We start from the raw sequence: 27805 nt of genomic DNA on the forward strand, positions 1-27805 counted from the left end.
AGGAATACTTCGAGGACCTCCTCAATCCCACTGGCACGTCTTCCATGGCGGAAGCAGAGTCTGGGCACGAAGGGGATAACCGGCCAAATCTCTGGGGGCAGTTAAACAACTGCTTGGTGGCAGAGCCCCTGGGGTGGACAAGGTCCGCACTGAAGGCTCTCGATGTTGTAGGGCTGTCTTGGTTGACACATCTCTACAATGTTGCGTGGAGACCAGGGGCAGTACCCCTGGACTGGCAGACCGGGGTGGTGGTCCCCATCTTTAAGAAAGGGGACCGGAGGGTGTGTTCCAACTACAGGGGAATCACACTCCTCAGCCTCCCTGGGAAAGTCTATACCAGGGTGCTGGAGAGGAGAGTCCGTCCGTTAGTTGAACCTCGGATACAGGAGTAACAATGCGGATTTCGTTCTGGTAGAATACTGGATCAGCTCTTTATCCTCTCGAAGATACTTGAGGGCACATGGGAGTTTGCCCAACCAGTCTACATGTGTTTTGTGGACTTGGAGAAGGCATTCGACCGTGTCCCTCAGGGGGTCCTGTGGGGGGTGCTCCGGGAGTATGGGGTGTCTGGCCCATTGCTATGGGCCATTCAGTCCTTATACAACCGTTGCAAGAGCTTGGTCCGCATAGCCGGCAATAAGTCGGACTCGTTCCTGGTGGGTGATGGGCTCCACCAGGGCTGCCCTTTGTCACCGATTCTGTTCATAATTTTTATGGACAGAATTTCTAGGCGTAGCAAAGTGGCGGAAGGCTTTCACTTCGGTGGTCTCAAGATCTCATCTCTGCTTTTTGCACATGATGTGGTTCTGTTGCCGTCATCGGGTGATGGCCTCCAGCTCGCCTTGGAACGGTTCGCAGCTGAGTGTGAAGCGGTGGGAATTAGAATCAGCGCCTCCAAATCTGAGACCATGGTCCCTCAGCCGGAAAAGGGTGGAGTGCCCACTCCGCGTCAGGGACAAATTTTTGCCCCAACTGGAGGAGTTTAAATATCTCGGGGTCCTGTTCATGAGTGATGGGAGAAGGGAACGGGAGATCGACAGACGGATCCGGTACAGCGTCCGCATCACTGTGGCCGCTGTAACGGTCTTTTGTGGTGAAAAGAGAGCTGAGTGTAAAAGCGAAGCTCTCAATTTACCGGTCGATCTATGCCCCTACCCTCACCTATGGTCACGAGCTGTGGGTAGTGACTGAAAGAATGAGATCGCGAATACAAGCAGCGGAAATGGGCTTCCTCCGAAGGGTGGCTGGCCTCTCCCTTAGAGATAGGGTGAGAAGTTCAGCCATTCGGGAGGGGCACAGAGTAGAGCCACTGCTCCTCCACATCGAAAGGTGCCAGTTGAGGTGGTTCGGGCATCTGACAAGGATGCCTCCTGGGCGCCTGCTGGGTGAGATTTTCAGGGCATGTCCCACCAGGAAGAGGCCCCGGGGCAGACCCAGGACACGCTGGAGAGATTATATCTCTCGGCTGGCCAGGGAGTGCCTTGGTGTTCCTCCAGACAAGCTGGAAGAGGTGGCTGGGGAGAGGGAGGTCTGGGCTTCTCTGCTTGGACTGTTGCCCCCGCGACCCGGTCCTGGATAAGTGGAAGAAAATGGATGGATGTCTTTTCCTGCTATTATTTAAGTTGCTTTCAGTCTACACTGGATCATTGAAATAGTTAGTGAATCTTGCTCTCTTGTTTGTTGTTGTGGTCTGCCTTCAGCCTGTAAGTTACTTAACCTGTTTGTTCTGTGCAGAAAACCCTGGAGATCAGAGAGAGATTCCCTTCATGTCTTGTCATAGTAACCTTAGTTATCATAGTCATCATAGTTATCACAGTTGTCATAGCTGATTTATAGTTTTCATAGTTACCTCAGCCATGTCACAGTTTTCATACCATATTTTCTGCACTATAAGGCAAACTTAAAATCCTTTAATTTTCTCAAAAATGAACAGTGCACCTTACAATCGGGTAATCTTATGTATGAATTCTGGTTGTGCTTACTGACCTCGAACCAATTTTATGTGGTACACGGCACTCAAAAATCTGTCAAAAATGTTTTAGTATGACTTTGGTAAGCTACGAAGCCACACTGCTTCATGGATTGTCGGAGCATTACGGCTACTGTAGTTAGGAGCCTCGCGGAGTAATCTGGGTCCTAAACTCCATCCACTTCAGGTCCCGGAGTCAAACGAACACTGCGGCATCACTGACAGTTAAAAACTGTCTAAATTCTTTCATCTCATCCAGGCATCCACGGAAACAGAATGTATTAAATTTAACGGAGTTAGAAGTTAGCAGGAAGTTACCTTGCTAGTTTCCACCTAAACATGATATAGCATGTTCTGACTGAGAGATTTCTGAAAAATTAAAACGCACAGCTCTGCTAACACTTCCAACAAAACTGAAGACAAAAAAAAAACTAAACAGCAGTGACTTTTGTAGGGTTACTGAAGTTGGGCTAGCTGGTATATAATGATGTGCTATGTGATCACTAGCTACACAGCTATGTTAGTATAACAAACATAGTGAAGCTGGAGGATGAACGGTAACTTTTTTCCACTCAATAAAAGTTACCGTGAGGGTTCCTGATGGTTAGGGACAAATGCAATTGCATAGCAGGTTGTTGTAAATGGACTAAACGTCAGTCAGGAGAACAACTGAGATAATCCATCCACAATACGAGGTTAGTCATTAATATACTGCAACAACATGGGAATAGAGCAGATGCGAGAGAATTCAACATTAATGAATCAATGGTACGGAAGTGGAGGAAGCAAGAAGAATGAGCTGAGGAAAGTTTGACTTATCCAACTGTTTTTTTCCCTTATGGTCTGAAAATACAGTAGTTTTTTAGTTTTCCCATTTTGGGTTTCAGTTTAGTGTTTTATGTTCATGTCCACCAGCCATAATAAATGGCTCGCTCTTGGTTTCAACTTCAGTTCACCTCTCTAGTGTCTGCTTTTTGGTCCTTTTCACAAACTCACTGGCATACCCCGCCGTGACAGAGTTCTACCCATTTTGGTGGGCTTGACATTGATATTAAAAGATCAAGTAGAAATGATTAAGAAGAAACTATGTGGAGTGCAAGTAGTATCATTGCAGACAGGTCCAGTTCCTTTCAGTAAAGCCCCATTCCACATAAAAGGGCAGCTAAATAATTCATATTCTTAAATGTAGAATTTAAGTCAATACCTAAAAATTCTACTTATATAAAATAGTAGGTACAATTCTCACTCACCTCGCTGAATGTGCCCCGGCCAATCACCTTCAAGATGTGAAAGTCTTCTCTTTTGATGCGGGTTTTCTTAACCTCCTTTACCAGAGGCTCAGCTGTGAGAAAGGAGAGAAGAGACAATGATTTGCAAACTTCAATTATTTTACTTTATTATTTCAGTGTTCTTTGAAATAATGGACCTAAAAATGGTAATGCAGTGGCATTATTTTAAAAATATCCTTTTTTCCTAATTTAACAATTTTGCAGTAATTTATCAGTGGGGGAAAATTCATTAGTGTGCTCTAAATACATTTTTTTTCTTAAAGATATATTTATTAGATTGAAACAACAACAAAAAAGAGATACACACAACTGTTATACAATAAGTAAGTAGGTTACACAATTATTGCTTAAGCTGATGTAATAAAATACAGCTTAACAATACATTCTCATATCTTTTAATTGCTTTTACCACTTTACCCCTTACCCATCCCACACAATAGCCCTGTTCCTTGAGCCAGGTTTTTATTAAAAACAAAACACAACAAAAAACACCTCCAAAAAACAGAACAAAACAACAACAGCAACAAAAACAGAGGATTCACTGAGTAGTGCTAGAAGTGGGGTTTTCAACCTGAAGGCTGGAAAAATATTTCAGGAATTGCCCCAACACCGTAAAAAATTTCCTGCTGGTATTACTAATTGAATAATGGATCATTTCGAGGCTTAAATAACACATAAGGTCCCTCAGCCATTGAGCTACTCCATCTTAGCAGGGTTGCATGCCTAGCCACAAGGGAAGCAAATGACAGTCTGCGACACTGTGACAAGATCAACTGTCCATCAGTCTCTCCAGTGGTGCCAAAAAGTGCAGCTAATGGATTAGGACCCATATGGTATCCAAGAATTAGTGCCAAAGTTTGAAATGTGTCTCTCCAGAATTTTTTGAGATTAGGACATGTCCAGAACATATGGATAAGGGAAGCCTCACATTTATCACAAGAGGGGTCCACATTCGGAAATATAAAAGATAATTTGACTTTGGACATGTGGAAACTATTCACAACCTTAAATTGTAAAAGACAGTGGCAGACACAGAAGGATGTAAAATTTCCTAACTTGGATATTAAATCCCAAGTATCCACAGACAATGACTGATTTAGATCTTGTTCCCAGGCCGTTTTAATCCTATTTATCAAGGAACCTTTCATACTCACCAGGTTGTCATATATATAAGAGAAATTAACCCTTTACAAGTTGGAACTACATTAAGGAGCAAATCCCTGACATTGCAGCTGGTGCTATTGGAAAATTTGGTGTCTGAGATTGGAGAAAATGTCTGATCTGCAGATATCTGAAAAAAATGTGTATATGGATGTGGTGGGGCGTGGTCTGCAATGCTGCTGCAGGTGAGATGGATGCACCTGCGTGGCATCTGCTATCACGGCTCACCAACTTAAAAGACTTTGCACAGTCTGAGTTGTTGTGTTGTGGATGTGTCGCCTGGCAGCTGGGATGCTGCAGCCATTCATGTGTGTTATTAGCAACCGTGTGCCTCAATAAAGCATGTTGAAAAGCTTGAAAATGTCTTTGGGTCTGCCATGTTTTATCAAAGTGGTGCCAAAACCCAGGATGGGGGGCATGGCAGACTCACAATCTGGCCGGCAAGGGGAGGAGCTGGCCTGAATGGTGGCCAAAATGGCCAGCACGGAAGAGCTGTGAGACTGGACCCAGCAGCATCTACAGGGGATGAAAAATCTGGCACTCTCACTCTCACCGGCATTCCACGACAGCATTGGCGTGGAGGAGGTCCAGGCTGTTCCGGCGACCATGTCAGGCCCCAGGATGCGACCAGCCAGGATGTAGCCTGCCGCAGCACCCATCCCCACTCATCAAGTGGTAGCGGCTTATGCCCGGCAGGGATCTGTGCCCGTTCCTGCTCACCGGAGGAGGGCTGCGGAGCATCTCCTGGGCCTGCCACCAGCTCACTCACCTGCTCAGCCTGAGCCGGAGGTCAGCTCACGGAGAACGTGGGAGGAACCTGCCACGCTGTTGCTGGAGGTGCCCAAGGGTCCGCGCCTGCCAGTGTACAGGAGGCGTGCCTGCTGGTGGCGGAGGAGGTGGACCAGCTGTTGGTGAGCCCCGGCTCACTTCCACATCTACTGCGCTGTCACTGCTTGGCCCCTGGACCAGTTCCAGGGCTGCCGATGGATACGCAGGGCATCCCCCCGGATCCACATTGTCACGGGCGCCGCTGGATGTGTGGGCAACCGCCAGAGTGGTCACATCCTTGTCCCTCATGAGGGCCCGGGAGCACCAACGGTCTGGGCAGGGGGGCAGTAGGTTCAGCCGGATGGCTCGCCGGCCTGTCGGGCAATGGGGGTATGTGGCGGAGCGTGGTCTGCAATGCTGTTGTAGGTGAGATGGAAAGGCTTTGCACAGTCTGAGTTGTTGTGTTGTGGATGTGTCGGCTGGCAACTGGGACACTGCGACCATTCATGTGTGTATTCAGCAACCGTGTGCCTCAATAAAGCATGCTGAAAAGCTTGAAAATGTCTCCGGGTCTGCCATGGTTTATCACAGTGGGAGATACATATTTTAAGATGTTTAATTTTTTTAAGCCAAAATGCCTCCTCATCTGAGTCCACACCCTCACCGTGTGCCAGACAACTGGATTATCAGTTGCTTCTGTTTTGGGGGTAGGGTGGGTGAAAATCCAATCATGGCAAGAATAGATGAGTCTGTAGCCAAGTTCAACTCCATGGACACCCAGGAAGGGCAATTATCTTTGTTTTGGAAATAGATCCAAGATATAAGCACGTATTTGCTGCCCAATAGTAATACTGGAAATTAGGCACTGCCAGGCCTCCATTAGTCCAAGACTTTTGATGAAGAGCTTTATTCAACTGAGGGCGTTTACCATATCCACATTTACGATGATATAATTGAATCTAAAGATTCAGTTATAAAAAGGATTTGGGAATAAATATTGGCAGCAACCTGAATGAATGCCTTCTTCCCATCTAAGCAAAGAATGCAATCAGGATTCTGACCAGAATGGGTGTATAATATACAGTGGCTTGCAAAAGTGGCTTGTGAACTTTTCCACATTTTGTCACATTACAGCCACAAACATGAATCAATTTTATTGGAATTCTACGTGAACCAATGCAAAGTGGTGTACACGTGAGAAGTGGAATGAAAATCATACATGATTCCAAATATTTTTTACAAATAAATAACTGAAAAGTGTGGTGTGCATAATTATTCAGCCCCCTTTGGTCTGAGTGCAGTCAATTGCCCATAGACATTGCCTGATGAGTGCTAATGACTAAATAGAGTGCACCTGTGTGTAATCCAATGTCAGTACAAATACAGCTGCTCTGTGACGGCCTCAGAGGTTGTCTAAGAGAATATTGGGAGCAACAACACCATGAAGTCCAAAGAACACACCAGACAGGTCAGGGATAAAGTTATTGAGAAATTTAAAGCAGGCTTAGGCTACAAAAAGATTTCCCAAGCCTTGAACATCTCACGGAGCACTGTTCAAGCCATCATTCAGAAATGGAAGGAGTATGGCACAACTGTAAACCTACCAAGACAAGGCCGTCCACCTAAACTCACAGGCCGAACAAGGAGAGCGCTGATCAGAAATGCAGCCAAGAGGCCCATGGTGACTCTGGACAAGCTGCAGAGATCTACAGCTCAGGTGGGGGAATCTGTCCATAGGACTACTATTAGTCATGCACTGCACAAAGTTGGCCTTTATGGAAGAGTGGCAAGAAGAAAGCCATTGTTAACAGAAAACCATAAGAAGTCCTGTTTGCAGTTTGCTACAAGCCATGTGGGGGACACAGCAAACATGTGGAAGAAGGTGCTCTGGTCAGATGAGACCAAAATGGAACTTTTTGGCCCAAATGCAAAACGCTATGTGTGGCGGAAAACTAACACTGCACATCACTCTAAACACACCATCCCCACTGTTAAATATGGTGGTGGCAGCATCATGCTCTGGGGATGCTTGTCTTCAGCAGGGACAGGGAAGCTGGTCAGAGTTGATGGGAAGATGGATGGAGCCAACACAGGGCAATCTTGGAAGAAAACCTCTTGGAGTCTGCAAAAGACTTGAGACTGGGGCGGAGGTTCACCTTCCAGCAGGACAACGACCCTAAACATAAACCCAGGGCAACAATGGAATGGTTTAAAACAAAACATATCCATGTGTTAGAATGGCCCAGATCTAAATCCAATTGAGAATCTGTGGCAAGATCTGAAAACTGCTGTTCACAAACGCTGTCCATCTAATCTGATTTAGCTGGAGCTGTTTTGCAAAGAAGAATGGGCAAGGATTTCAGTCTTTAGATGTGCAAAGCTGGTAGAGACATACCCTAAAAGACTGGCAGCTGTAATTGCAGCAAAAGGTGGTTCTACAAAGTATTGACTCAGGGGGCTGAATAATTACGCACACCCCACTTTTCAGTTATTTATTTGTAAAAAATGTTTGGAATCATGTATGATTTTCGTTCCACTTCTCACGTGTACACCACTTTGTACTGGTCTTTCACATGGAATTCCAATATAATTGATTCATGTTTGTGGCTGTAATGTGACAAAATGTGGAAAAGTTCAAGGGTGCCGAATACTTTTGCAAGCCACTGTATCTAATAGACAACAGATATCGAAATAGGAGTCAAGATTCTTAACCCTTTAAAGCCGGTCAGAGCGGGCATGCTCCGTTTTGTGTAACTATTTTTAAATCCCTGTAGAACCGGAACCGCGTAAGCTAGCGCAATCATTTTTTTTGCATATGAAACCGGAGGAGTTGTACTTAGATCTTATGCCATCAGCTTGTCCTAGGTCACAGTTTCCTTCCACATATAGCTTTGCAAAAATTGCATGAAAAGCGCTTGCAGGAACAAAAACATAATATTCCAGAAACACGTTTTGCCGATCCGATCAGCTTTTCGTAACACTTCCCACATTGAAACAGATGTCAGCGCGAATGATCGCATGTCCGCCATTTCCTGCCCGAAACCGGAAGTGACGTCATTTCCGCGGAAAATTTAGTTTTTTTTACTTGTAGGCCTTAAAGCCTATATTGGTGTTTTTATAAGTCATGTTTGACTTTGTGCTTTTCTGAATAGTTTCTGGGATGCTTAGAACTCAAATTGCACTGTGGAAATAGTTTACTTTGATGCACATGCTGTTTTCTTTGCAAATTTTCATCATAGGATTTTTTTTTCGTTTTTCCTGCAGTATATAAAAATTGGTGTATCTCAAAAATAAAACTATGAAGACACTCAAAATAAATTTCCTGTTGTTGTAAACTATTTTTTGCAACTTTTTTGTATTTAAAGTTTTGAGGGATAAGCCTCTCAAATTTCTCCAAGTAGAAATATATGCAAAAAAACCAAAACCGATTTTCAATTTTTTTGTAGTTTATTGCACTTTCTTGAGATTCATGTAGTTACTATGGACTTAATGCATACATATTGTTAAAATATGGGCTATAATAGTTGTATTGATGTATAGCAACTTGAAATGCTCCCAAAAATGGCACTACAGCATGTAAAAATATAAAGTAAGCTCTGGCGGACTTGGTTCTATGGTAGGTCTTAAAGGGTTTTAATGAAACCAGTTTGATCTTTTGATATAATGGACGGGAAATTATTTTCCAGCCTGCGTGCCAAAACTTTAACCAAAATATTACCATCAACATTTAATGTCGAGATTGGCCTGTAGGACGAACATTCCACTGGACATTCCTCTTGGGACAAGAGTGATACTTGCCTTGTAATATGATGGCAGAAGTTTACCATACGTGCATGAATTGGAGAGGGTTAGACATAATTGTGGTGAAAGCAATGATGAAAATGCTTTAAAAAATTCTATGGGAAAACCATCAGGTCGAGGGGATTTTCCAGACTGCAGTGAGGAAATAGCTGCGCTCAGTTCCTCTTGCATTATGGGTTTGTCTGATCTATTTTTACTATCAGAGGAAAGTGTACAAATGTTCAAAAGCGTTAAAAAGTTATCCATTAAAGTGCTTTCCTGTGGGAGTTCAGAGGTGTAAAGTTGAGAGTAAAAAGTCTTAAAAATATCATTAATTTTGGAAAAATCCAAGGTGATATTACCATTGTTCATTCTGACTTTTGTGATATGTTCTTTTGCCTGAAAGCTCCTGAACTGGTTGGCTAGCGTCTTACCTGATTTGTCGCTATGAATATAAAACAAACTCTTACTCTTCAGAAGCTGACAAACGATTGAGTGTGTTTAAAGGAGATCACATTTAGTCTGAAATTCCATGCGCTTGTTGTATAAGTCTGGGTTTTTTACCTTAGCGTAAAGCAGATCTATTTCTTTAATTTGGTTAACTAAAGCATGTGATTATATACGGGCCTTTTTTAAAAAAAATATTTACTGTTTAGGAAATAATTTGACCTCTGAGAAAGGTTTTCAGTGTATCCCAAGTTATTAGGCTATAAGTTTCTCCTGTGGTGTCTGTGAAGGTTTTCAGTCATCCAGGTCATCATAGTCTAAGGAGCTTCTTTAAGTTTCTTGAAGATGTTTCACCTCTCTCTCTCTCTCTCACCGTCTCTCTGACGTAGAGGTCTGAGCATTCCTTGCTACACTTTACTGTATGCTGTGCAGTGTAGCAAGGAATGCTCAAACCTCAACATTGGAGAGACCAAGCAGCCACTTCATAAACGCATGGCACAGCACAGAAGAGCCACCTCCACGGGACAAGACTTGGCTGTCCACTGCATCGAAAGGACAAAGGTCACTCTTGCGAGGATGCCAGTGTTCACATTTTGGACAGAGAAGACAGATAGTTTGAAAGAGGAGTGAAAGAAACCATCTATGTCCACTGTGAACGACCATCTTTCAACAGAGGGCGGGGCTTACAACACCAACTGTCTGCCATCTATAATCTAGTTTTGAAATCCCTTCCCAGATGCCTTAATGCCCACACATCCTGGGCCTTTTGACCTCAGTAAATCACATGATAGGGTGGGGCTAGGTTTCACAGTGGGTTCACCCGAAACCTTGGTTGATTGTGACCCACACCCATGTTCACAGCTTGGCTCGTGTGACTAGGTTGAGGATCAATAGGGGGTCCATGACCCTCTTGGGGACACTCCCATAGGGCTCAAAATCTGGGACTCTCCGCCAATTGCTCTTAGAACTGAAGAAGCTTCTCAGATGAAATGTCCGCAAGAAAGTTAAACAAGTCCAGATGCTTTTCTTTCCAAGCTCCTTAGACTTTAGCCTGTGGTATTCACTTAGAAAAACAAGCTTATTTGTTCCTAAATGAATTCTAGGAGGTTGTCATCTTCCGTATAGTTTAATTAAAATGCCAGTGTCGTCTGGATTGAGGAACATCAGGAAAAGTCTTTGATAACACATTTTATGGTATGATATTACTATCCTCTGGTATTCACGGGATTGGACCCACGAAGACAACCGATTATCTGAGAAAATAATCAATCCTAGAATAAGTATGGTGTACCTGTGAAAAAAAAGTGTACAGAGTTCTGTTAGGGTGTAAACAGTGTCAAAAATCAGAGACACCACAGTTAGATAAGGATTGAATGAAAAGGGCAGACTTATTGATATTCCTGGGATTCGGGGAGGATTGGTCTAATATAGGGTCCAATCAGCAGTTAAGATCTCCACCAAGTATGAGAGAGTGTGAGCTCAGAACACACAAGCAGTGAAAACAAAAACACTGAAAAAACTACATTATCAATATTGGGGGCATATATATTGACTAACACTACTTTTGTATTATAGTGTTCTCGAAACAAAAACAAACCGGCCACTAGTATCATAAATTACCATATGTTTTGGTTTAGTATTTTGGTCAGTTGGAATAGAAACACCTCTGGCCTTATACTGAAAAGTGGAATGAAAATGCTGCCCTACCACCGAGACATAAGACGAGAGTTATCTGAACCACAGATATGTGTGACAACAGCCACACTATACTGTTTTATGTGTGAGAGCACCTTTCTTCTGTTTACACGATGGTTTAAACCCTTGACATTCCAGCTTGCAGAATTTTAGCACCCATAACAATCATTTGAGTAAAGATAAAACTCTTCAATGAGATATGAATAGCATCCCTGCTTGTAAATCGTAGGAGAGAAGAGAAAAGAAGATGAATCTGTAATGCTGAAACATGAACAAAAGTCCTTGCATATCCCAAGAGTAGGAAAAAATCAGAACAATCGACTCACAGGGCTGTCTCTCAGCCCTGCGTAATGACCAGATAAATGTAATGACCAGATAAACAGGCTTTCAGGGTAATCTAAAATCTGGCAATCTCCGGCCGATCCTGTCCTTCCTGAAAACCTCACTAAGCAGGTCCACAAAGAATTCTGTGGGACGTCCACCTTCAACGCCTTCAAGTCCCAGAATACGCAGGTTTTGACTAGAGATGGCACAATACCACTTTTTTATGTCCGATACCGATACCGATATCATAAATTTGAATATCTGCCGATACCGATATGAATCCGATATTGTGTTTTTTAATCAATAAAACTGTTTTTTTAATATCTTGCTGCATTTTGTATAAGTTCATACTCAAGTTTAAATAAACAACAACACTAAAGCTATTCTGTTATACCTGTATGTAAAAAATACACTGCACCCAAAATATTTCATAGTTCAGCAACACTGATCAATCTAATAAACTTAAACCTGCTCCATCCTTCCTATTCTGGTATTTTAAAGAGTACTTAGCAGAAATATTAATCAACCTAACTAATAGGGTTGCAAACTTCCAGCAAAAAAAGAAATAGGGAACCACCCCCCACCCTCCACCTCATGATGCTTAATCGACGTAATCAACTTTAATTTGATGCAGTGTGAAAAAAAAAATGCACAGAAATAAATTATTTTTCAAGAATAATTAAATAGATTCAACATCTTTCTTCAACAGAATTGCAAACTGCACAGATGGTACCTTCCCAAAGGAAAAAGTACTATAGCTTACTAGGGTATATTAGACTTAACAGTTACTATATACAGTAATGGACTTCTATATATTTTACATCAGATTAAAACTTTGGGTGTAAGATTCAGATAATTATTTATTAAAAGCTAGACATTTTAAATGAGAATAAGAAAGAAAAGTATGTCTTTGTGCCCCCTTTTCCCTGTTAATGCCCTATCAGCCCCCCTGGCTAAACTTTGCTGGATCCGCCCCTGCACAGTTACCAGCCGTCAGCTAGGTAGAAAAGGATCCTGGTGTAGAAAGTAATATTAAATAAATTCTAACAACAGCTTATCAAGCTTAAACGTGCTGCTGTTGTTCAGCCGCTGGTTTCCTCTTTCTGGTGCAAAGTGGGCCAAAAACAAAGAAGAGAGACGGACTCCCGACAGAAAAGCCGATCAGCTGATCATTAAGCAGTTTCATGAAGTAGCGGCAGGAAGGTGAGGGAGAGAGAAGAGGCAGTCACTCCAAATATCGGTTGTTAAGCTTAACATGGGAATGCTTTACAAACATTCAGAGATGAACTTACACACTTGCTTTACTTCTCTCTGGGATAACTTCCTCGGAGATGAAATGCTGGTTTGGTAGCGAGGCTACAAACACACACAGCCGCTCTATCACGTGATGCACACTGCTCCGACGTGCTACGGTTATGAGCAGAGTTACGCCATGTCGCAAGTTTTGTGAGGTGCTTTTTTGATATTTAATAGATCGGATTACATTTTTTATTTCTGGCCGATATCCGATCCAGTAATTTAGGTCAGTATCGGACCGATACCGATACGTAATATCGGATCGGTCCATCTCTAGTTTTGACATCTACTTCTTTCTTTCTAAGTCCGTTAATTTAGCCAAAGGTTTAGCATTAGACTTGCTGAGGTTGGAACAAACATTGTGGAGCTCCCTAACCCACTGACTTAAATAGTTTCTAAACATCGGAGTCATTGGCCATGATCTTTCATTGCAGATCGGACTTCGTCAAACTTCGACTCCAGTAGGCTGAAAGATGTTTTGAAATCATTCACCAATGCCTTCCTGTGCTGCTCCAAAAGTGAGGAAGTGGCCGCCATATTTAACTTTTGTGCCTTGTCCTCCTTTTCTTCCGCTATAGTCTGTTTTGAGGCCAATTTATAGCAAGCAAAAAACAAATTCAGAATGCTTAACAGAAAACGTACGCAGTTCGATAGATTTGTACGTGGAGTGGATGATTAAGGAGTGGAAAAAGTAGAAAAAGGTAGAGAAGGGGTCTTCAACTCCAGGCCTCGAGGGCCAGTGTCCTGCAGGTTTTAAATATCAGCGTGGGTCAACACACCTGAATCTAATGATTAGTTCATTACCCATGGAGAAGTTCAATACATGTTGAGCAGGTAATTTAGCGATTTAAATCAGCTGTGTTGGATCAAGGACACATCTAAAACCTGGAGGACACCAGCCCCGAATCCAGATAAATTCAGGGCTGAACCTGGGTTGGCTTTGGGGACCAGGGCTGGGTCACCTTCCTTTTAACCCTTATGTTGCACTTCTGCACCCGTGGACCGTCATGTAACAATTTAAAAAATATTCCCCTCTCACCCCTGTGTGCGGTCTATCCTTCAAGCTCGGGTCCTCTACCAGAGGCCAGGGAGCTTGAGGGTCCTGCGTAGTATCTTAGCTGTTCCTACATCAACCACTACAGCCATCTTCCTCTGCTTGTCTACCGCCACTATGTCCGGTTGGTTAGCCATCAACAGTTTGTCCGTCTGTATCTGGAAGTGCCACAAGATCTTAACTCGGTCATTCTGCACCACCCCAGGGTGCTTTACCCATTTTGACCTCGGGACTTCCGGGCCATACTCGGCACAGATGTTTCTGTATACTATGCCAGCTACTTGGTTATGGCATTCCATGTATGCCCTGCCCACTAGCATCTTGCACTCTGCTGTTTAGTGCTGGATTGTATCAGGGGCATCTTTACAAAGCCTGCACCTGGGCCTGGTGTGATAGACCCCAGCCTTTATGAATCTTGTACTCAGAGCTTGTTCCTGTCCTGCCATGATTAGTGTCTTTGTCATATCTTTCAGTCCAGCTTTGTCCAGCCACTGGTGGGACTTCTGGATGTCAGCCACCTCCTCTATCAATGACCTGAATCTAACCTGAAAGATAGGATCATGGCGAAGCTTGAAACCTATATCCTCCGTAGCTAGTTCGCAAGACTATGTGAACTACCCTCAGAAGATCTATTAGATGATGTGAATGCTGCACTACAGGCGATACCTACTGGCATCATTACTGAGACTAACCAGCTGATTTACACTATGGCAGCAGGGATCAGTGAGATGCTTGGTTACAACCTGAACAGCCACAAGGAGCAGTACCCTCCATGGAAGAGACTAGAGGCCAAGATTAAGGTAACATGGAGGGAGGTTAGCCAACTATCCGAGTTGCAGAAATACAGTGAAGAAGGACAATGAAGAAAGTGCCTACAGCAAACTGTCTCAGACCCAAGGCCTTGGAAACTGCCAAGCAAAGACTCACAGCCTTGGCCAGCCGCTTGAAGAAGTACACCAGAGAGATAGAAGACAGGAGAATAAACCAGCTGTGCTCCACAGAACCAGCCAAGGTGTACTCTCAGTGGCAGAGGAACAATATGAGAACAGCACCACCAAGGCTGGAGATGTAGTAATACTGGAAGAGCATGTGGGAGAAGAACACAATCCATAACAGCAATGCTCAGTGGCTAGTGGATCTAAGAGCAGACTATAGCAACCTCCCTGAACAGGGTCCAGTAACCATCACAGCCATCCAAGAAAGGGTCTCCAGTATGAAGAGTTGGACAGCACCAGGCCCCGACATGGTTCACGCCTACTGGCAAGCTGACTGCACTCCACGAGCATCTGGCAGCACAGATGAACGAGCTGCTAGTCAATGACAGGCACCCAGAATGGCTAACCGAAGGCCGGATAGTCCTGATCCTCAAGGGACCCCTCCATGTACCGGCCAATAACCTGTCTCAGTACCACATGGAAGTTCCTGTCTTCATATCGGCTAAGATGAACAGGCACATAGCCCAATACATGAGTGGGGCGCAGAAAGGGATTGGCAAGAATGCCACAGGAGTGAAACACCAGCTACTGGTTCAATTCAATTCAATTCAATTTTATTTATATAGCGCCAAATCACAACAAAAGTTGCCTCAAGGCGCTTTATATTGTACAGTAGATAGCACAATAATAAATACAGAGAAAAACCCAACAATCATATGTCCCCCTTTGAGCAAGCACTTTGGCGACAGTGGGAAGGAAAAACTCCCTTTTAACAGGAAGAAACCTCCGGGAGAACCAGGCTCAGGGAGGGGCGGGGCCATCTGCTGCGACCGGTTGGGGTGAAAGAAGAAAAACAGGATAAAGACATGCTGTGGAAGAGAGACAGAGATTAATAACAGATATGATTCGATGCAGAGAGGTCTATTAACACATAGTGAGTGAGAAAGGTGACTGGAAAGGAAAAACTCAATGCATCATGGGAATCCCGGCAGCTCACGTCTATTGCAGCATAACTAAGGGAGGATTCAGGGTCACCTGGTCCAGCCCTAACTATATGCTTTAGCAAAAGGAAAGTTTGAAGCCTAATCTTGAAAGTAGAGATAGTGTCTGTCTCCGAATCCAAACTGGAAGCTGGTTCCACAGAAGAGGGGCCTGAAAACTGAAGGCTCTGCCTCCCATTCTACTTTTAAATACTCTAGGAACAACAAGTAAGCCTGCAGAGTGAGAGCGAAGTGCTCTAATGGGGTGATATGGTACTACAAGGTCATTAAGATAAGATGGGGCCTGATTATTTAAGACCTTGTATGTGAGGAGCAGGATTTTGAATTCAATTCTGGATTTAACAGGAAGCCAATGAAGGAAGCAAAACAGGAGAAAAATGCTCTCTTTCTAGTCCCTGTCAGGACTCTTGCTGCAGCATTTTGGATCAGCTGAAGGCTTTTTTCAGCGAGTTTTAGGACATCCTGATAATAAAGAATTACAGCAGTCCAGCCTGGAAGTAATAAATGCATGAACTAGTTTTTCAGCATCACTCTGAGACAGGATATTTCTAATTTTAGAGATGTTGCTAAATGGAAGAAAGCAGTCTTACATATTTGTTTAATATGTGCATTGAAGGACATGTCCTGGTCAAAAATGACTCCAAGGTTCCTCACAGCATTACTGGAGGCCAAGGTAATGCCATCCAGAGTAAGAATCTGCTTAGATACCATATTTCTAAGATTTTCAGGGCCGAGTACAATAACCTCAGTTTTATCTGAATTAAGAAGCAGAAAGTTAGCGGCCATCCAGGTCTTTATGTCTTTAAGACATTCCTGCAGTTTAACTAATTGGTGTGTGTTACCTGGCTTCATGGATAGATAGAGCTGCGTGTCATCTGCATAGCAGTGAAAATTTATGCTATGTCTTCTAATGATGCTGCCTAAGGGAAGCATGTATAATGTAAACAGAATTGGTCCTAGCACTGAACCCTGTGGAACTCCATAATTGACCTTAATGTGTGAAGAGGACTCTCCATTTACTTGAACAAATTGGAGTCTATTAGATAGATATGATACAAGCCACTGCAGTGCAGTACCTGTAATACCTACAGCATGTTCTAATCGCTCTAATAGGATATTATGGTCAACAGTATCGAACGCAGCACTGAGGTCTAGCAGGACAAGCACAGAGATGAGTCCACTGTCAGAGGCCATAAGAAGATCATTTGTAACCTTCACTAAAGCTGTTTCTGTGCTGTGATGAGCTCTGAAACCTGACTGAAACACTTCAAATAAGCCATTCCTCTGCAGATGATCTGTTAGCTGTTTGACAACTACTCTTTCAAGGATTTTTGAAATGAAAGGAAGGTTGGAGATTGGCCTATAATTAGCTAAGACTGCTGGGTCTAGAGATGGCTTTTTAAGTAAAGGTTTAACTACAGCCACCTTGAAGGCCTGTGGTACATAGCCGATTATTAGAGATAGGTTGATCATATTTAAGATTGAAGAATTAATTAATGGCAGGACTTCTTTGAGCAGTTTAGTAGGAATGGGGTCTAAAAGACACGTTGATGGTTTGAAGGAAGTAATTATTGAAGTTAACTCAGAAAGATCAATTGGAGAAAAAGAGTTTAACTTAACATCGATGGTACTAAAAGTAGCTGTAGATAATATTACATCTGTGGGATGATTATTGGTAATTTTTTCTAATGATAAAAATTTTATTTGTGAAGAAGTTCATGAAGTCATTACTAGTTAACGTTAAAGGGATTGTTGGCTCGGTAGAGCTCTGACTTTTTGTCAGCCTGGCTACAGTGCTGAAGAGAAACCTGGGGTTGTTCTTACTTTCTTCAATCAGTGATGAATAGTAAGATGTTCTGGCTTTATGGAGGGCTTTCTTATAAAGCAGCAAACTATTTCTCCAGGCTAAATGATGATCCTCTAAATTTGTGACACGCCATTTCCTCTCCAGCTTACGAGTTATCTGCTTTAGGCTACGTGTTTGAGAATTATACCACGGAGTCAGGTACTTGGATTTGAGGCCTTAGTTTTCACAGGAGCTACAGTATCCAGAGTCGCACGTAGTGAGGAGGTAAAATTATTAACAAGATAATCGACCTCTGTTGGAGTAGCGTTCAGATAGCTGCTCTGCTCTATGTTGGTACAGGGCATTGAAGATGATAACAGTGGGTGGATTATATTCTTAAACTTAGTTACAGCACTTTCAGAAAGACATCTACTTTGATAAAGTCTACTCTCCACTGCTGTGTAATCAATTATTGTAAATGTAAATGTTATCAGGAAATGATCAGACAGCAGAGGGTTTTCAGGAAACACTGTTACATGTTCAGTTTCTATATCATATGTTAAAACAAGATCTAGAGTGTGATTAAAGTGGTGGGTGGGTTCTTTTACATTTTGAGAGAAGCCAATTGAGTCTAATAACAGATTAAATGCCATGTTGAGGCTGTCATTTTTAGCATCTACATGGATGTTAAAATCACCCACAATAATTATTTTATCTGAGCTGAGCACTAAATCAGATAAAAGTCTGAGAAATCAGAGAGAAACTCTGTGTAAGGCCCAGGTGGACGATAGATGATAACAAGTAAGACTGGTTTCTGAGTTTTACAGCTGGGGTGGAAAAGGCTAAGCATCAGGCTTTCAAATGAATTAAAAGTCTGTCTTGGTCTTTCGTTAATTAATAGACTGGTGTGAAAAATTGCTGCCACACCGCCCCCTCGGCCTGTGCTTCGGGATTTCTGGTAGTTAGAATGACTCGGGGGTGTTGATTCATTTAAACTAACATACTCATCCTGCTGCAACCAGGTTTCTGTAAGGCAGAGTAAATCGATTTGTTGATCAATTATTAAGTCATGTACTAACAGAGACTTGGAGGAGAGAGACCTAATATTTAATAATCCACATTTCACTGTTTTACTCTTTGGTTCAGATGTGGATACTGTATTGTTCTTTCTTTGTGATTTTTATGTTTAAGTTGTTTATTGCTGGGTTTTGGTTTTGTTTTTGTCTGTTTGGGAGCTGACACAGTCTCAGTGGAGATGGGTTTTGGGGGGTAGCAGGAGGAGAGAAGCTGCAGAGAGGCGTGTAAGACTGCAACTCTGCTTCCTGGTCCCAACTCTGGATAGTCATATTTTGGGGGTTTAATAAATTGGTCCATATTTCTAGAAATGAGAGCTGCTCCATCCAAAGTGGGATGGATGCCGTCTCCTAACAAGACCAGGTTTCCTCCAGAAGGTTTGCCAATTATCTATGAAGCCCACATCGTTTCTGGGACACCACTCAGACAGCCAGCAATTTAAGGAGAACATGCGGCTAAACATGTCACTCCTGGTCTGATTGGGGAGGGACCAGAGAAAACTACAGAGTCCGACATTGTTTTGGCAAAGTTACACACCGATTCAATATTGATTTTAGTGACCTCCGATTGGCGTAACCGGGTGTCATTACTGCCGACGTGAATTATGATCTTACTGAATTTACGTGTACCCTTAGCCAGCAGTTTTAAATTTCCTTCAATGTCGCCTGCTCTGGCCCCTGGAAAACAATTGACTATGGTTGCCGGTGTCTCTAGCTTCACATGTCTGAGAACAGAATCACCAATTACCAGAGTTTGACCCCCGGCGGGTGTGTCGCCGAGTGGGGAAAAACGGTTAGACACATGAACAGGTTGGTGGTGTACCTGGGGCTTCAGTTTAAGACTATGCTTCCTCCTCACCGTCACCCAGCCGCCCTCTTTCCCCAGCTGCTTGTGGTCTGCCGGGGAACAGCTAGCGGGGCCTACACTATCTTCGGCTGCACCAGCTACAGGGGCCTGGCTAGCTACGGGTGAATGAAGGGTGCGAAGCCGAGTCTCCAATTCAGTAATCCTGGCCTCCAGAGCTGCAAATATGCTACATTTGTCACAGGTATCATTACTGCTAAAGGAGGCCGAGGAGTAACTAAACATCTGACACAATGAGCAGGAAAGTGCAGGAGGGACAGGTGAAGTAGCCATGGTGCTAACGAGTCGGCTACGAGCTAAGCTAGCGAAACAGTAAAGAGACAGTGAGTGAATACTTTGGCTATAAATTAGGTAGTGAGTACACAGAAAGGGTGATTCAGATGAAGCACGTTAAGATTATACTATGAAAAAGGGATGTGTCAAAAGATTTAAATTAAATTGCTAAGCAGAAAAGCTACTCAGAAACACCACTGTGTTTGAGCAGGAACAGGAAGTGATACTCTACCACAAAGCGAGCGAACAGCAAGTTCGGTTGCCCGAGTAGCAGTCACACAGTTTGTAAATCCTATCTGTCACCTCCTTCCTTAGCCTTTCCATTGAGTCCGCTGGGTCCATGTTTGGCTGGATCATTCTGTCACGGTCTGTGGTGGCAGACCGTGGGTGTGTGATGATCTTCAGGTGTGGCCAACCACCTGGCAGCGCCACACCTACCAGGCCTTAAGGTGCCTGTCACAGCCGCACCCACACAAGCACACACACCTGCCTATATACACACAAGCATGGACAACAGGGACAGCAGTACAGTGCAGCAAAAACACATAATATGATACAAGTCCATAACTGCTCAGGGACCCTGGGTCACTCAGATCCAGGTCCCTGACAGCATGGAACGTAGACATGAAACATAGGAACAGACTAAAGCACTGGAAAGTAAAATGCAGAGGACAAGAAACATATAGAGGACAGGAAAAGACTCATAAATCATAGTGACATGGATGAAACAAAACCCTAACTAAATAATACAACAATACTTAATATTATGGCAAACTAACATAAGAAAACTCAAAAATACAAATTGAACTCAAAATGGTGAGTCACAGACCCAGGATTGTGACACCATGCTCGCCTAATGACCTAATTTTAAGAAACTTTTAAAAATATTTTATTGCACAATTTTATGTGCATATAAGGGGAATATGCTTGTATCTGAATATCTTGAATATAAAAAAGTATAAAATATTAAAAAGCGCTATATAGGCATTAGTCTGCCTGCCTATCGATCCAGCTTATCGGTTCCTGCTACGATAAGTTGATTTCAGTTCATCTGTCAGAGAAACAAAAGTGTCGCGCAGTTTACAGTGTGGATATGGACATTACTTTTATTTTTATAAAAGAGAGTGTGATGGCAAAGTGGTGCTCCAGGAGCTCATGTTCAGCTCCAGCACAACCTGGAGCTGCTTAAGACTGCAGAAAAGCAGAAACATCCCTCAATACTACCCCCCCCCACCCACCCCTCACCATAAGGGGTGAGGTTGTAGCTCAGGAGGTAGAGCAGGTCACCTACTGATCAGAAGGTTAGTGGTTTGATCCCTGGCTCCTCCACTCTGCATGTCAAGTATGATTGGGCAAGATACTAACCCCAAGTTAGTATCTTGCATCAGATGCTCTCTGATGCATCCATCGGAGTGTAAATGTAGTTCGGAAGCATTCAGTTTAGAGAAAGTGCTTGTTTGAATGGGTGTGATTGGGTGAATGTGGCATAGAGCACTTTGAGTACTATATACCTATAGTACTACATAGGAATCATTTATCATATCAGACAGCCCGGTGTGGAGATCTTCAAGTCCTCAAAAAGACCCAGCAAAGGGTGTGGGTACTTCCTGAGAAGCACAGTCTTCCACAGGAGCTGCTGATCCAGTTCTACATTGCAGTCATTGGCTGTGTCCCAATTCAGGGTCTGCACGCTTGAAGTACGCATTTTAAGTGCGATTACCTCACCGCCACGCAACGACGGCTCTCCCAATTCGAAGTGTACTTCAAATGCATACTCCAAATGCGCCGTTGATTTCCCCAAATATCAAGCGTGGTCCGGTGCACGCTTCGTGGTCCCATATGTCCCACAATTCATAGCGCGGCAGTGGGTGTGGATAATTTTGCCGCAAAATACGGCAGAAGGGAGCGGCCGAATAGTGAACTGTCAAAAGTAAGTACTGAATATCATGTCACTTATTTATGTGCGAATGTTTAATAACAAAGAACATTAAAACATTACTGTTGGCCACATGCAGCTTATCACACATTTGATTTCCATGTGTGACAACTGCAAGTGTCCAGAGTGAGGACAGACTGAGGCAACTCTTGAGCCAACTCTTGAGCCACTGCTGCACGTGGCTCAAGAGTTGGGAGTTCGCCTTGTAATCGGAAGATTGCCGGTTCAAGCCCCGGCTTGGACAGTCTCGGTCGTTGTGTCCTTGGGCAAGACACCTCACCTGTTGCCTACTGGTGGTGGTCAGAGGGCCCAGTGGCGCCAGTTTCCGGCAGCCTCGCCTCTGTCAGTGCGCCCCAGGGTGGCTGTGGCTACAATGTAGTTTGCCATCACCAGTGCGTTAATGGGTGGATGACTGGTTGTGTAAAGCGCTTTGGGGGCCTTAAGCCAAATGTAATAATGCCAACATATTAGACGAACAATATTTGTCTCTCATATATAATACATCTTTATATACACTGTCAAAGATACTTGTGTTTGAGTGAAGATTTAAGGTGATAGGAAATATAAATAACTGCAACTTGAATCTTTGACCGAGAGTTCAAGCTCACTGCTGTAATATATATATCAGAATCAGAATCAGAAACTTTATTGTCATTGTCACCAGTACAACGAAATTAAGAAAGGTCCCCGATCATTGCGTCATCCCTAACAATATCAGAAAATAAATAAAACAATAAAATTTCAATAAATAAAAATAAACAAAATAATAAATAAAATAAACAAAATACTTAAAATACTAATAAGACATATCAGTAAACATTCACGTACATTCCCACATACATGCCTCAGACAGCGAATGGATTAACACAAGAGTGGCGTGATGGACATTATTTTGCAGTATTCAGATGTGTTATTGCGGTTGGATAAAAGCTGTGTTTAAGTCTATTTGTCCTTACACTGATTGCCCTGTACCGTCTGCCTGAGGGCAACAGTTCAAACAGGGAGTGACCAGGATGTGAGGTGTCTTTAATGATGTTTTGGGCCTTTTTAAGACAGTGGATGTTGTGTAGAACTTCCAGTGTGGTGAGTGGGCAGCCAGTGATCTTTTGGGCGGTGTTAATGATCACTTGGAGTGCTTTCCTCTGGGCTCCTGTGCAGCTAGTGTACCAAATGCATATGCAATAGATTAGTACACTCTCGATGGTGCCTCTGTAGAAGGACACCAGCAGTCTTTGTGTGATGTTATTCCTCCTGAGAATTCTCAGGAAGTACAGTCTCTGTTGGGCCTTTTTCAGCAGCTCGGAGGTGTTCACACTCCAGGAAAGGTTCTCCTCTATATTGACTCCCAGGAAGCGGAAGCTTGCCACCCTCTCTACGCAGTCCCCATTAATGAATAGTGGTTGGATCTCTGCCTTTTTCCTTCTGAAGTCTATTATGAGTTCTTTGGTTTTTGAAGTGTTGAGGAGGAGGTTATTGGCCTTACACCATGAAGTCAGCTGCTCCACCTCATCTCTGTACATAGACTCGTCACTCTTGGAAATGAGCCCCACCACGGTGGTGTCGTCTGCGAATTTCACAAAGATGTTGCTGTGGTGGCGAGGAGTGCAGTCGTGTGTGTAGAGAGAGTAGAGCAGTGGACTGAGAACACAGCCCTGGGGTGAGCCAGTGCTGAGACTCAGGGCTGAGGATGTGTGATGGCCAACTCTGACTCTCTGTCTACGGCCCGAGAGGAAGCTATAGATCCACATGCAGGTGCTGTATGGAAGCCCCAGGTCTTGTAGCATGGCCACCAGTTTGTGTGGGAGGATGGTGTTAAAAGCTGAGCAGTAATCCACAAAGAGCATCCGCATGTAGCTCCCATGCTCTTCCAGGTGTGTTATGGCAGCATGGAGTGCTGTGGCTACAGCGTCTTCCGTGGATCTGTTTGCTCTGTAGGCAAACTGGTGTGGGTCCAGGCTGCGGGGCAGTGCTGCTGTGATGTGTCTGCGGACCAGCTTCTCCAAGCATTTCATTACCACTGGGGTGAGTGCCACCGGTCTCTAGTCATTCAGGCCAGTGATGTGGGGCTTTTTAGGCAAGGGGACTATGGTGGAGGACTTCAGGCAGAGAGGGACAGTCGCCTGTGCGAGGGATTTGTTGAAGATCCTGGTGAAGATCCCAGCCAGCTGTTCTGCGCAATCCCTCAATATTCTACCTGGCACACTGTCAGGACCCGCCGCCTTCCTTGAGTTAACAGCTTGCAGCATGCGCCTCACCTCGTGCTCTTCCAGGATGAGGGTGGTGCTGCTGTGGGCGGCGTGTTGCTGCTGTGGCTCCAATACCACCGGTGCCATGGTCTCAAAGCGGGCGAAGAAGATATTCAGCTCCTCTGCCAACGCCAGGTGTGTTTTTATGTTCTCTAACCTCCTGTACCAAAAGTTGAACAAAAGTCCGCAGCTCCGAGATTGATCTTATAGTTGGTTAGATGCTGGATGCCTTGCCACACCTGCCGGCTGGTGTTACTCTCCAGATGGTCCTCAATCCTCCTCCTATAGTCCCCCTTCGTCTCTCTGATGCCTCTCTTCAGGTTGGATCGGGCTGTGGTGTAGTGATCCCTATTGCCAGACCTGAACGCAATGTTCCTCTCCTTCAGCAGCTGCCTGACCTCCCGGGTCATCCAGGGCTTTTGGTTGGGATAGGCCCGGATACATTTGACTGCTGTAACAGTGTCTATGCAGTGTTTTATATAGCAGAGAACACTGTCTGTGAATATTTCCAAGTCCTGATGTTCAAAGATATCCCAGTTAGTCCTGTCAAAACAGTCCTGCAGCTGCTGAGAGGCACCCTCTGGCCATATGGTAATATTCTTTGTGATGGTAGGAGCAGTTTTCTTGAGGGGGGCATATGCAGGGATTAGAAACAGTGACAAGTGGTCAGACTGACCCAGATGTGGCAGAGGTCTGGCCCTGTAGCCCATTTTGATGTTGGAATAAACTTTGTCCAGAATCTTGTCACCCCTAGTGGCACACTTGACGTGCTGATGAAATTTGGGGATTGCTGTTTTTAAGTCTGCGTGATTGAAGTCCCCTGCTACGATATGTACAGCGTCAGGGTAAATGCTCTGTTTATTATTGATGTTTGTGTGCAGGAGTGCGATCGCCGAGTTAGCATTAGCATCGGGTGGTATGTAAACAGCTGTTACTATGACAACGGTGAACTCCCTAGGTAGGTAGATGGGCCTGCATTTTACAGTCAGATATTCAATGTCCGGTGAACAGTGACGGTCTGTTATCACTGTGTTGGTACACCAGCTGTTGTTTACATACATACAGAGCCCCCCTCCTTTGCGCTTACCGGAGTCCACTGTTCGGTCATGTCACTGTGTGGTGTAGCCTGCTAGCTCAATAGCAGAGTCTGGAATGGATTGATGTAGCCAGGATTCAGTGATAAGAAGGATGCATGAGTCTTTGATGAAGTTATTCGCTGCTATTTGCAACCTCAATTCATCCAACTTGTTCGCGAGGGATCTGGCATTTGTGATGAATAGGCTGGGGAGCGGTGGTTTGAGTGGCTGCCTCCGTAGCCTGGCTAGCGCGCCAGCCCTGCAGCCTCGCCGTCTTCGTCTCTCTCGACGCTGCCTGCGCCTCAACCCCGAAGGGATAACAATCCATGGGGAGCCCGGACTCCTTGCTATTTCCACCGGTATCTTGTGTAAGCAGACAAATTTGCTAGTCACGCTCTCGCGGTAGCTTACTCCAATCTTGAGGAGATCATGTCGGCTGTAGATGTTATATGTATATATATAAAAAACACCCATCTCGCCCCTGCGGGCGGTTTATCCTTCAAGCTCGGGTCCTCTACCAGAGGCCTGGGAGCTTGAGGGTCCTGCACAGTATCTTAGCTGTTCCCAGGACTGTGCTCTTCTGGACAGAGATGTCCGATGTTGTTCCCGGGATCTGCTGGAGCCACTCACCTAGCTTGGGAGTCACCGCACCTAGTGCTCCGATTACCACGGGGACCACCGTTACCTTCACCCTCCACATCCTCTCGAGCTCTTCTCTGAGCCCTTGGTATTTCTCCAGCTTCTCGTGTTCCTTCTTCCTGATGTTGCTGTCATTCGGAACCACTACATCGATCACTACGGCCGTCGTCTTCTGTTTGTCTACCACCACTATGTCCGGTTGGTTAGCCACCACCATTTTGTCCGTCTGTATCTGGAAGTCCCACAGGATCTTAGCTCGGTCATTCTCCACCACCCTTGGGGGCATCTCCCATTTTGACCTTGGGACTTCCAGGTTATACTCGGCACAGATGTTCCTGTACACTATGCCGGCCACTTGGTTATGGCGTTCCATGTATGCCTTGCCTCCTAGAATCTTGCACCCTGCTGTTATGTGCTGGATTGTCTCAGGGGCATCTTTACACAGCCTGCACCTGGGGTCTTGCCTGGTGTGATAGACCCCAGCCTCTATCGATCTTGTACTCAGAGCTTGTTCTTGTGCTGCCGTGATTAGTGCCTCTGTGCTGTCTTTCAGTCCAGCTTTGTCCAGCCACTGGTAGGATTTCTGGATATCAGCCACCTCCTCTATCTGCCGGTGGTACATACCGTGCAGGGGCCTGTCCTTCCATGATGGTTCCTCGTCTCCCTCCTCTTTCTTGGGTTTCTGCTGCCTGAGGTATTCACTGAGCACTCGGTCAGTTGGGGCCATCTTCCCAATGTATTCTTGGATGTTCGTTGTCTCATCCTGGACTGTGGTGCTGACACTCACCAGTCCCCGGCCCCCTTCCTTCCGCTTAGCGTACAGCCTCAGGGTGCTGGACTTGGGGTGAAACCCTCCATGCATGGTAAGGAGCTTTCTTGTCTTGATGTCAGTGGCTTCTAGCTCCTCCTTTGGCCAGCCTATTACCCCAGCAGGGTACCTGATCACGGGCAGGGCGTAGGTGTTGATGGCCCAGATCTTGTTCTTACCGTTAAGCTGACTCCTCAGGATTTGCCTGACCCTCTGCAGGTATTTGGTGGTTGCAGCCTTTCTAGCGGCCTCCTCATGGTTCCCATTCGCCTGCGGGATCCCCAGGTACTTGTAACTGTCCTCTATGTCTGCAATGTTGCCTTCTGGTAATTCAATCCCCTCAGTTCTGACTACCTTCCCTCTCTTTGTTACCATCCGACTACACTTCTCCAGTCCGAACGACATTCCAATGTCATTGCTGTATAGCCTGGTAGTGTGGATCAGTGAATCGATGTCTCGTTCACTCTTGGCATACAGCTTGATGTCATCCATGTACAGGAGGTGGCTGACAACTGCTCTGTTTCGTAGTCGGTATCCGTAGCCAGTCTTGTTAATGATCTCACTGAGGGGGTTCAGGCCTATGCAGAACAGCAGTGGGGACAGAGCATCTCCTTGGTAGATCCCGCACTTGATGGTGACTTGTGCTATGGGCTTGGAGTTGGCCTCTAGTGTTGTGCGCCACATCCCCATTGAGTTCCTGATGAAGGCTCTTAGGGTCCTGTTGATCTTGTACAGTTGTAGGCATTCTAGAATCTATGTGTGAGGCATCAAGTCATAGGCTTTCTTGTAATCAATCCAGGCCGTCACAGGGTGGTCTGTCTGGTCTGTCTGGTCTTACAGTCTCGAGCAACTGCGCTGCCTACAAGTAGGCGATGTTTTGCCCCTCTGGTCTTTTATAGGGTAAAAATGTTGTTGTGCTCCACTCATGTATTGAGCCATATGCCTGCTCTTAGCCACTATGATGCCTGACAGGAGCTTCTATGTTGTGCTGATGCACATTATTGGCATTATTGGCCTCGCCTCTCAGTGCACCCCAGGGCGGCTGTGGCTACAATGTAGCTTGCCATCACCAGTGTGTGAATGTGTGTGTGAATGGGTGGGTGACTGATTGTGTAAAGCTTGTGTAATGTGTAATGTCGAAATCAATAATATAAAATCTAATAAGTTGAAGGTAACTTGCGGTGTTCCTCAGGGCTCTGTGCTGGGACCTAATTATTCATATTATATATAAATGATTTATGTAGTGTTTCCAAACTGTGAAAATGTGTATTATTTGCTGATGATACCACTCTGTATTGCTCAGGTAAAAATCTAGAAGAGCTTCTGACTACAGTGGAAAAGGAGTTAAATATATTAAAAAACTGGTTTGATATAAATAAGTTAT

At 44.5% G+C, this 27805-nt stretch overlaps 1 protein-coding gene across 4 annotated transcripts in view; it reads right to left on the bottom strand.

Annotated features, from left to right (window-relative positions):
• Window positions 1-27805, bottom strand: part of LOC116316876 (myotonin-protein kinase) — a 91457-nt gene that overhangs the window by 33564 nt on the left and 30088 nt on the right. For all 4 annotated transcript variants that reach the window (XR_005614708.1, XM_039618916.1, XM_039618915.1 and 1 more), the window contains exon 2: window positions 3220-3311. Coding sequence is in view for 3 of the 4 variants with exons in the window: in XM_039618916.1 (XP_039474850.1) it covers window positions 3220-3311 (92 nt within the window). In the remaining variant the exon portion in view is untranslated. The remainder of the gene's footprint in view (window positions 1-3219; window positions 3312-27805) is intronic.

The sequence above is a fragment of the Oreochromis aureus genome, linkage group 10 (assembly GCF_013358895.1).
Source record: "Oreochromis aureus strain Israel breed Guangdong linkage group 10, ZZ_aureus, whole genome shotgun sequence".
In the NCBI taxonomy this organism is placed as follows: Eukaryota; Metazoa; Chordata; class Actinopteri; order Cichliformes; family Cichlidae; genus Oreochromis; species Oreochromis aureus.